Source organism: Vidua chalybeata, unplaced genomic scaffold (genome assembly GCF_026979565.1).
Source record: "Vidua chalybeata isolate OUT-0048 unplaced genomic scaffold, bVidCha1 merged haplotype scaffold_206_ctg1, whole genome shotgun sequence".
Classification (NCBI taxonomy): domain Eukaryota; kingdom Metazoa; phylum Chordata; class Aves; order Passeriformes; family Viduidae; genus Vidua; species Vidua chalybeata.
This window is the reverse complement of record NW_026530366.1, coordinates 60,001-70,000: the sequence shown is the minus strand read 5'-3', so window position 1 is coordinate 70,000 and position 10,000 is coordinate 60,001. Positions and strand designations below refer to the sequence as shown.

The 10,000-nt window shown below is 78.6% G+C and overlaps 1 protein-coding gene across 1 annotated transcript in view; it reads right to left on the bottom strand.

The window, feature by feature from the left end:
• The window catches only part of LOC128783334 (collagen alpha-1(I) chain-like), a 13,122-nt gene that overhangs the window by 1,030 nt on the left and 2,092 nt on the right, over positions 1-10,000 (bottom strand). The window contains exons 3-8 of the mRNA XM_053933985.1: positions 9,086-9,824; positions 8,692-8,976; positions 8,373-8,610; positions 7,878-8,075; positions 1,352-1,536; positions 671-1,298 (exon numbers count right to left, since the gene is read on the bottom strand). Of these exons, the coding sequence (XP_053789960.1) occupies positions 671-1,298; positions 1,352-1,536; positions 7,878-8,075; positions 8,373-8,610; positions 8,692-8,976; positions 9,086-9,824 (2,273 nt within the window). The remainder of the gene's footprint in view (positions 1-670; positions 1,299-1,351; positions 1,537-7,877; positions 8,076-8,372; positions 8,611-8,691; positions 8,977-9,085; positions 9,825-10,000) is intronic.

Genomic DNA, 10,000 nt, shown 5'->3' with positions numbered 1-10,000 from the left:
GGGCTCCCGCCTGCCGGCGGCCGTGGGTAGACCTGTTGTCCCGGGCCGGCCTTGGGCTCCCGCCTCTCGGCGACCGTGGGTAGACCTGTTGTCCCGAGCCGGACTTGGGCTCCCGCCTCTCGGCGACCGTGGGTAGACCTGTTGTCCCGGGCCGGCCTTGGGCTCCCGCCTGCCGGCGGCCGTGGGTAGACCTGTTATCCCGGGCCGGCCTTGGGCTCCCGCCTGCCGGCTCCCGGCGTGGGTAGACCTGTTGTCCCGGGCCGGCCTTGGGCTCCCGCCTCTCGGCGGCCGTGGGTAGACCTGTTGTCCCGGGCCGGCCTTGGGCTCCCGCCTCGAGGGGCTCGGGGTAGACCTGTTGTCCCGGGCCGGCCTTGGGCTCCCGCCTGCCGGCGGCCGTGGGGAGACCTGTTGTCCCGGGCCGGCCTCGGCTTGCCGCCGCCGAGGGGCTCGGGGTAGACCTGTTGTCCCGGGCCGGCCTTGGGCTCCCGCCTGCCGGTCGCCGTGGGTAGACCTGTTGTCCCGGGCCGGCCTCGGCTTGCCGCCGCCGAGGGGCTCGGGGTAGACCTGTTGTCCCGGGCCGGCCTCGGGCTCCCGCCTGCCGGCGGCCGTGGGTAGACCTGTTGTCCCGGGCCGGCCTTGGGCTCCCGCCTCCCGGCGGCCCGGGGTAGACCTGTTGTCCCGGGCCGGCCTCGGCTTGCTGGCGCCCGGCGGCCCGGGGAAGACCTGTTTCCCCGGCCCCGACCAGGGCTCCCGCCTGCCGGCGGCCGTGGGTAGACCTGTTGTCCTGGCCCGACTTGGGCTCCGGCCCCCCGAGGACCGGGGTAGACTCGTTGTCCTCCATCCGAGGCGCGCCGCCCCCCCCCCCCCCCCACCCCCCCCCCCCCACCCCGCGTCCTCGTCCTGGCCCGCAAGCCGGCGTAAGGCGGGCGGGCCGCGCATCCGGCAGGCCCCCGTACGCCCGCCACTCGCCACCCGCTCCGGGGGCCGCGCGCGGCCCGCGGCGCACCCTCTTTCCCCCCGAGAGCCGGGAGGCGAAGGCGGCCCGCTTCCGCTGCCGCCGGGCGCACGCCCCCGCCGACGTCCTGCCCGCATCCCCCCGCGCCCAGCCACCCCGAGAGGGAAGGAGGGAGCCTTTAGGACTCCCGGCCGGCCGAAGGCGCGGCGGCCCGGCTCCCGCCCGGATTTCTGCCTCCCTCCCTTCAGCCCCTGCCGCCGCTGCCGTCCCGCCGCAGGCCGGGCCGGGGCCGGGCCTGAGCAGCAAGGAAGGAAGGCCGTCCGAGCAGAAGGCTCGGCGAGACCTGAGGAGCAAGCTTGTTGGGCAAGGGAGGGCGCTAAGCCTGCCCGCCCCTGCCGGCCGAAGGCCCCGGCTGCCTGGGTGTCGGCCCGCTGCCGGCCCTCCCGCCGCTGCCGCTGTGCCAACTGGCTGAGGAGAGACTGGGCCGGGGCGGGAAAAGTCTGCAGGCGGCGGCGGGGAGTCCGACGGGGGGGAGGGCGGGGCGCCCCCAGCCGTGGCGGTTGGGCGGAGGCGGGGAAAGCCTGCAGGCGGTGCCGGGGAGTCTGATGGGGGAGGGCGGGGCGCCCCCAACCGTCGCTGGGCGGGCGGCCGCGACAGACAGGGCCGGGGCAGAGCCAGGGGCAGGGGCAGGGACGCGGAGGCGGACGGGGAGAGAGGGCACGCGAGAGTGTGAGGGCGTGCCTGCGGGAGCGGCGGGGGGTGGGGGGGGGTGGGGGGGCGGGTGGTGTCTGAGGTGTTGGCACGGGAGTGTGACTGTGTGGAGTGGGAGTGTCTGTCACTCTGCCCCTCTCTCTCTCTCTCTCTCTCTTTCTGTGTGAAGGAGGGCCGGGGCGGCCCTCCGGCGGCGGGCGGCCGTCGGAAGCCAGCAGGTCTACCCCGGGTTGCGGCCGGGCTCGGGGACAAAAGGTCTACCCCGGCTCCTGGTCCGGGCTCGTGGAAACAAGGTCTACCCCGGCTCCCAACGCGGCCGTCGGCGGACAACAGGTCTACCCCGGGTCCCGGCCGGGGTCGGGGACAACAGGTCTACCCCGGCTCCGGGGCCGCCGGGCCCGGGGCCGCCCTCCGCCGGCGGGACGCCGTCGGCGGACAACAGGTCTACCCCGGGTCCCGGCCGGGGTCGCGGACAACAGGTCTACCCGGGCTCCGGGGCCGCCGGGCCCCGGGCCGCCCTCCGCCGGCGGGCGGCCGTCGGCGGACAACAGGTCTACCCCGGGTCCCGGCCGGGGTCGGGGACAACAGGTCTACCCCGGCTCCGGGGCCGCCGGGCCCCGGGCCGCCCTCCGCCGGCGGGCGGCCGTCGGCGGACAACAGGTCTACCCCGGGTCCCGGCCGGGGTCGGGGACAACAGGTCTACCCCGGCTCCGGGGCCGCCGGGCCCCGGGCCGCCCTCCGCCGGCGGGCGGCCGTCGGCGGACAACAGGTCTACCCCGGGTCCCGGCCGGGGTCGGGGACAACAGGTCTACCCCGGCTCCGGGGCCCCCGGGCACCGGGCTGCCCTCGGCCGCCGGGCGGCCGTCGGCGGACAACAGGTCTACCCCGGGTCCCGGCCGGGCTCGGGGACAACAGGTCTACCCCGGCTCCGGGGCCGCCGGGCCCCGGGCCGCCCTCCGCCGGCGGGCGGCCGTCGGCGGACAACAGGTCTACCCCGGGTCCCGGCCGGGGTCGGGGACAACAGGTCTACCCCGGCTCCGGGGCCGCCGGGCCCGGGCCGCCCTCCGCCGGCGGGACGCCGTCGGCGGACAACAGGTCTACCCCGGGTCCCGGCCGGGGTCGCGGACAACAGGTCTACCCCGGCTCCGGGGCCGCCGGGCCCCGGGCCGCCCTCCGCCGGCGGGCGGCCGTCGGCGGACAACAGGTCTACCCCGGGTCCCGGCCGGGGTCGGGGACAACAGGTCTACCCCGGCTCCGGGGCCGCCGGGCCCCGGGCCGCCCTCCGCCGGCGGGCGGCCGTCGGCGGACAACAGGTCTACCCCGGGTCCCGGCCGGGGTCGGGGACAACAGGTCTACCCCGGCTCCGGGGCCGCCGGGCCCCGGGCCGCCCTCCGCCGGCGGGCGGCCGTCGGCGGACAACAGGTCTACCCCGGGTCCCGGCCGGGGTCGGGGACAACAGGTCTACCCCGGCTCCGGGGCCCCCGGGCACCGGGCTGCCCTCGGCCGCCGGGCGGCCGTCGGCGGACAACAGGTCTACCCCGGGTCCCGGCCGGGCTCGGGGACAACAGGTCTACCCCGGCTCCGGGGCCGCCGGGCCCCGGGCCGCCCTCCGCCGGCGGGCGGCCGTCGGCGGACAACAGGTCTACCCCGGGTCCCGGCCGGGGTCGGGGACAACAGGTCTACCCCGGCTCCGGGGCCGCCGGGCCCGGGGCCGCCCTCCGCCGGCGGGACGCCGTCGGCGGACAACAGGTCTACCCCGGGTCCCGGCCGGGGTCGCGGACAACAGGTCTACCCGGGCTCCGGGGCCGCCGGGCCCCGGGCCGCCCTCCGCCGGCGGGCGGCCGTCGGCGGACAACAGGTCTACCCCGGGTCCCGGCCGGGGTCGGGGACAACAGGTCTACCCCGGCTCCGGGGCCGCCGGGCCCCGGGCCGCCCTCCGCCGCCGGGCGGCCGTCGGCGGACAACAGGTCTACCCCGGGTCCCGGCCGGGGTCGGGGACAACAGGTCTACCCCGGCTCCGGGGCCGCCGGGCCCCGGGCCGCCCTCCGCCGGCGGGCGGCCGTCGGCGGACAACAGGTCTACCCCGGGTCCCGGCCGGGGTCGGGGACAACAGGTCTACCCCGGCTCCGGGGCCGCCGGGCCCCGGGCCGCCCCCCGCCGGCGGGCGGCCGTCGGCGGACAACAGGTCTACCCCGGGTCCCGGCCGGGGTCGGGGACAACAGGTCTACCCCGGCTCCGGGGCCGCCGGGCCCGGGGCCGCCCTCCGCCGGCGAGCGGCCGTCGGCGGACAACAGGTCTACCCCGGGTCCCGGCCGGGGTCGGGGACAACAGGTCTACCCCGGCTCCGGGGCCGCCGGGCCCCGGGCCGCCCGCCGCCGCCGGGCGGCCGTCGGCGGACAACAGGTCTACCCCGGGTCCCGGCCGGGGTCGGGGACAACAGGTCTACCCCGGCTCCGGGGCCGCCGGGCCCCGGGCCGCCCTCCGCCGGCGGGCGGCCGTCGGCGGACAACAGGTCTACCCCGGGTCCCGGCCGGGGTCGGGGACAACAGGTCTACCCCGGCTCCGGGGCCGCCGGGCCCCGGGCCGCCCTCGGCCGCCGGGCGGCCGTCGGCGGACAACAGGTCTACCCCGGGTCCCGGCCGGGGTCGGGGACAACAGGTCTACCCCGGCTCCGGGGCCCCCGGGCACCGGGCTGCCCTCGGCCGCCGGGCGGCCGTCGGCGGACAACAGGTCTACCCCGGGTCCCGGCCGGGGTCGGGGACAACAGGTCTACCCCGGCTCCGGGGCCGCCGGGCCCCGGGCCGACCGCCGCCGCCGGGCGGCCGTCGGCGGACAACAGGTCTACCCCGGGTCCCGGCCGGGGTCGGGGGCAACAGGTCTACCCCGGCTCCGGGACCGCCGGGCCCGGGGCTGCCCTCCGCCAAAGGGCGGCCGTCGGCGGACAACAGGTCTACCCCGGGTCCCGGCCGGGGTCGGGGACAACAGGTCTACCCCGGCTCCGGGGCCGCCGGGCCCCGGGCCGCCCTCGGCCGGCGGGCGGCCGTCGGCGGACAACAGGTCTACCCCGGGTCCCGGCCGGGGTCGGGGACAACAGGTCTACCCCGGCTCCGGGGCCGCCGGGCCCCGGGCCGCCCGCCGCCGCCGGGCGGCCGTCGGCGGACAACAGGTCTACCCCGGGTCCCGGCCGGGGTCGGGGACAACAGGTCTACCCCGGCTCCGGGGCCGCCGGGCCCGGGCCGCCCTCCGCCGGCGGGACGCCGTCGGCGGACAACAGGTCTACCCCGGGTCCCGGCCGGGGTCGGGGACAACAGGTCTACCCCGGCTCCGGGGCCGCCGGGCCCCGGGCCGCCCTCGGCCGGCGGGCGGCCGTCGGCGGACAACAGGTCTACCCCGGGTCCCGGCCGGGGTCGGGGACAACAGGTCTACCCCGGCTCCGGGGCCCCCGGGCACCGGGCCGCCCTCCGCCGGCGGGCGGCCGTCGGCGGACAACAGGTCTACCCCGGGTCCCGGCCGGGGTCGGGGACAACAGGTCTACCCCGGCTCCGGGGCCCCCGGGCCCCGGGCCGCCCTCGGCCGGCGGGCGGCCGTCGGCGGACAACAGGTCTACCCCGGGTCCCGGCCGGGGTCGGGGACAACAGGTCTACCCCGGCTCCGGGGCCGCCGGGCCCGGGGCTGCCCTCCGCCGGCGGGACGCCGTCGGCGGACAACAGGTCTACCCCGGGTCCCGGCCGGGGTCGGGGACAACAGGTCTACCCCGGCTCCGGGGCCGCCGGGCCCCGGGCCGCCCTCGGCCGGCGGGCGGCCGTCGGCGGACAACAGGTCTACCCCGGGTCCCGGCCGGGGTCGGGGACAACAGGTCTACCCCGGCTCCGGGGCCGCCGGGCCCCGGGCCGCCCGCCGCCGCCGGGCGGCCGTCGGCGGACAACAGGTCTACCCCGGGTCCCGGCCGGGGTCGGGGACAACAGGTCTACCCCGGCTCCGGGGCCGCCGGGCCCCGGGCCGCCCTCGGCCGGCGGGCGGCCGTCGGCGGACAACAGGTCTACCCCGGGTCCCGGCCGGGGTCGGGGACAACAGGTCTACCCCGGCTCCGGGGCCGCCGGGCCCCGGGCCGCCCTCCGCCGGCGGGCGGCCGTCGGCGGACAACAGGTCTACCCCGGGTCCCGGCCGGGGTCAGGGACAACAGGTCTACCCCGGCTCCGGGGCCCCCGGGCACCGGGCCGCCCTCCGCCGGCGGGCGGCCGTCGGCGGACAACAGGTCTACCCCGGGTCCCGGCCGGGATCGGGGACAACAGGTCTACCCCGGCTCCGGGGTCGCCGGGCCCCGGGCCGCCCGCCGCCGCCGGGCGGCCGTCGGCGGACAACAGGTCTACCCCGGGTCCCGGCCGGGGTCGGGGACAACAGGTCTACCCCGGCTCCGGGGCCCCCGGGCACCGGGCCGCCCTCGGCCGGCGGGCGGCCGTCGGCGGACAACAGGTCTACCCCGGGTCCCGGCCGGGGTCGGGGACAACAGGTCTACCCCGGCTCCGGGGCCGCCGGGCCCCGGGCCGCCCGCCGCCGCCGGGCGGCCGTCGGCGGACAACAGGTCTACCCCGGGTCCCGGCCGGGGTCGGGGACAACAGGTCTACCCCGGCTCCGGGGCCGCCGGGCCCCGGGCCGCCCTCGGCCGGCGGGCGGCCGTCGGCGGACAACAGGTCTACCCCGGGTCCCGGCCGGGGTCGGGGACAACAGGTCTACCCCGGCTCCGGGGCCGCCGGGCCCCGGGCCGCCCTCGGCCGGCGGGCGGCCGTCGGCGGACAACAGGTCTACCCCGGGTCCCGGCCGGGGTCGGGGACAACAGGTCTACCCCGGCTCCGGGGCCGCCGGGCCCCGGGCCGCCCGCCGCCGCCGGGCGGCCGTCGGCGGACAACAGGTCTACCCCGGGTCCCGGCCGGGGTCGGGGACAACAGGTCTACCCCGGCTCCGGGGCCGCCGGGCCCCGGGCCGCCCGCCGCCGCCGGGCGGCCGTCGGCGGACAACAGGTCTACCCCGGGTCCCGGCCGGGGTCGGGGACAACAGGTCTACCCCGGCTCCGGGGCCGCCGGGCCCGGGCCGCCCTCCGCCGGCGGGCGGCCGTCGGCGGACAACAGGTCTACCCCGGGTCCCGGCCGGGGTCAGGGACAACAGGTCTACCCCGGCTCCGGGGCCGCCGGGCCCGGGCCGCCCTCCGCCGGCGGGCGGCCGTCGGCGGACAACAGGTCTACCCCGGGTCCCGGCCGGGATCGGGGACAACAGGTCTACCCCGGCTCCGGGGTCGCCGGGCCCCGGGCCGCCCGCCGCCGCCGGGCGGCCGTCGGCGGACAACAGGTCTACCCCGGGTCCCGGCCGGGGTCGGGGACAACAGGTCTACCCCGGCTCCGGGGCCCCCGGGCACCGGGCCGCCCTCGGCCGGCGGGCGGCCGTCGGCGGACAACAGGTCTACCCCGGGTCCCGGCCGGGGTCGGGGACAACAGGTCTACCCCGGCTCCGGGGCCGCCGGGTCCCGGGCCGCCCGCCGCCGCCGGGCGGCCGTCGGCGGACAACAGGTCTACCCCGGGTCCCGGCCGGGGTCGGGGACAACAGGTCTACCCCGTCTCCGGGACCGCCGGGCCCGGGGCTGCCCTCCGCCGGCGGGCGGCCGTCGGCGGACAACAGGTCTACCCCGGGTCCCGGCCGGGGTCGGGGACAACAGGTCTACCCCGGCTCCGGGGCCGCCGGGCCCCGGGCCGCCCTCCGCCGGCGGGCGGCCGTCGGCGGACAACAGGTCTACCCCGGGTCCCGGCCGGGGTCAGGGACAACAGGTCTACCCCGGCTCCGGGGCCGCCGGGCCCCGGGCCGACCGCCGCCGGCGGGCGGCCGTCGGCGGACAACAGGTCTACCCCGGGTCCCGGCCGGGGTCGGGGACAACAGGTCTACCCCGGCTCCGGGGCCGCCGGGCCCGGGGTGGCGCCGTGCCGCCGTCCGGCGGACCGGGGACAACAGGTCTACCTCGCTCCGGCGGGACTTAGGCGCTTTTCGGCCGGAGCTGGGTAGACCTGTTGTCGCGGCCGGCTCCGGAAGTTCACCAAGGGGTCGCTGTTTTCAGCTGCCTCCGGCTACGTCATCGTAGGGGCCGGCCTGCGGCGGCGCCCCTTCCCGGTCGCGTTCCATTGGTCCTCTTGGAGGCGTCTGCGGCTTCGGACTCGTCTGTCCGTACTATGGGAGCGAGGTGACGGGCCGCATCCCCACAGGCCTCCAGCATGCCTGTGTCCGAAGCGGCGAAGGAGGGCCCGCGCGCGCGGTCATCCTCAGGGCAAAGCGAGTGCCGCTGACGCGGGACGAGTCGCGTGGCGTCGTCCCGGTCCCCGTCCCGACCCAGGGAAGCAGAGAGGCTCCGAGAGAGCCGAGTGAGGTGCTGCAAAGAGGGCGCGTGCCCAGCCGAAAGACGATGCGTTCCGCTTGCCGGCCGCGGAGAGAAGCCGTGTCCCGCTCCGGCCCGGCTGCTGCCAGCTTGGTGAAGGGGGGGGGCGCCCGCCCCCCCCACCCCGGGGAATTGTTGGCGGGCGAGGCGGCGGCGCCTCGCCCCTTTTCTGCTCGGCCTTAAGCCGGGGCCCGCTGGCCGGGCGTGCTTTTTTTTTTTTCTCGGCTGCCGGTCCGGTGAGGTGGCCGGCAGCCTGGGGTGGACGCGGCCGGGGCTTTCCCCGGCCCTTGCCCGAGAGCCCCGAGCAGCGCCCGCCGAGGTGGCGGCGTCCCGTTCTCCCGCTCCCGACCTGTTTGTTGCCAGCGTGTCCGTGTCGGAAGGGCGGCGGGGGGGCGCGCGGCCTTGGCTTCGGCGTTGCCGCGTGGCTTGAGGGGCTCGGTGAGGGCGGTCCCCCGATGTGCTGTGGAGCCGGGGTGGCGGCACCCCGGGCCAGCAGCGTGTGTTGTGGAAGTCGTCCCCCTTCCTCGGCCTTAAGCCGGGGACCCGCGTGACGGGCAGCGTTTTTCAGGGGCAGAGGCCGGCCGCGGTGGCCGGCCGCCCGAGCACGGACCGGAAGCCGCCAGAGAGCCCCCGGAGCGTGTGGTGGGCGAGGCGGCGTCGCCTCGCTCTTCCTCGGTCGTGTGCGGATCGAGTCGCTTCTGCCCGGTGGGCTGGGTTTCCAGCCGGGTCCGTTTTTTTCTTCAGGCGCGCGCCGGCGTGCGGGCGGTGTGGGGGCCGCCCGCCCGGCCTGCGTTGCGCTTTTTCTCTGGCGGCCCTAAGCCGCGGCACCGAGAGGCGCGCCGGGAAGGCGCGCGGGCCCAGGAAAGCCAAGGTGTGCACAGGAGAGAGCCGAGATCTGCTGGTGGGGTTGGGGGGGGGGAGTGAGAGGCGCGTGCCTCGCCCCACCCCGCCCCGGGCCCGCGGCCCCCGTGGCTAGCACGGGTCCTTGGTGGCGCGTCATGTGCCTTTTTGTGGTGCCGTCCCCCGTCTTTTTCCGGAGGGAGAGCCGGCTGCTGCCTGCGAGGCCGGGGGAAAGCCGGTGGCCCGTGGCGCGGTCGGTGGCACCTTTCTTCTCGCACGCTGGGATGGGTTCCCCGGGCGAAAGGGTGAAGCTCACCCCCAGCCCGGCGGTCCCGTCCCGCCGTCGCCTGGCTAAAGAGGGAAGCCTTGTCGGCGGGCGGGCGGGTGGCGGCACCCCCCGCGCTCCTCTGCCGTGCTCGATCCGCGAGCGGCTGTCCCAGGAGGAGCAGCGTGGCCGTGGGGCCCTTGTTGCCAGCGTGTCGGCGGCTGCTTTGCCCCCCTCCTTTCCGCAGCAGCAGCAGCAGCAGCAGCAGCAGCCGCGTCCCGTGTGTCCGATCGATGAGGCTTTTCGGGTGGCGTCGGCGAGGGCCCCCGGCCGGCCGGGCTCTTCCGGGTCTTCTCTGTCATGGGGAAGGCCACGGCGGGGTCCGGTGCTCGGGCAGGGCGGTCTCCTTTCCAATTCGCTTCCCGTCGCAGGCGAGGTGCCGCCCCTCCCGCTGCCGGGGAGGGCGGCTTGACCGTCCCGGGCTGTGTGACGGCCGCGTGGCCCCGCGAGCTTGCACAGGTGTCCTTCAATGCAGGCGAGGTGCTGGTGCTGGCCCCGGTCCCGGCTAGCGCCCCGTGGGTGCCGGCCGCGAGCAGCGCGCCGGGTGGCGGTGCGGCTGGAGCTGAGCCGCGAGAGACCTAGAGTGCCGAGAGAGAGAGAAAGAGAGCGCAAAGAGGGCGAAAAGGAGGAAGCGATGGGGAAGCGCGGACGGGGGAAAAGAGCCCGATCCGCGCGCGCAGCGCACGGCGCTCCTTTGCCGTTCCGCCACCTGCTGCAGAGCGAGCCGCCCCGGTTGCAAAGGGCCTGGGTGTCC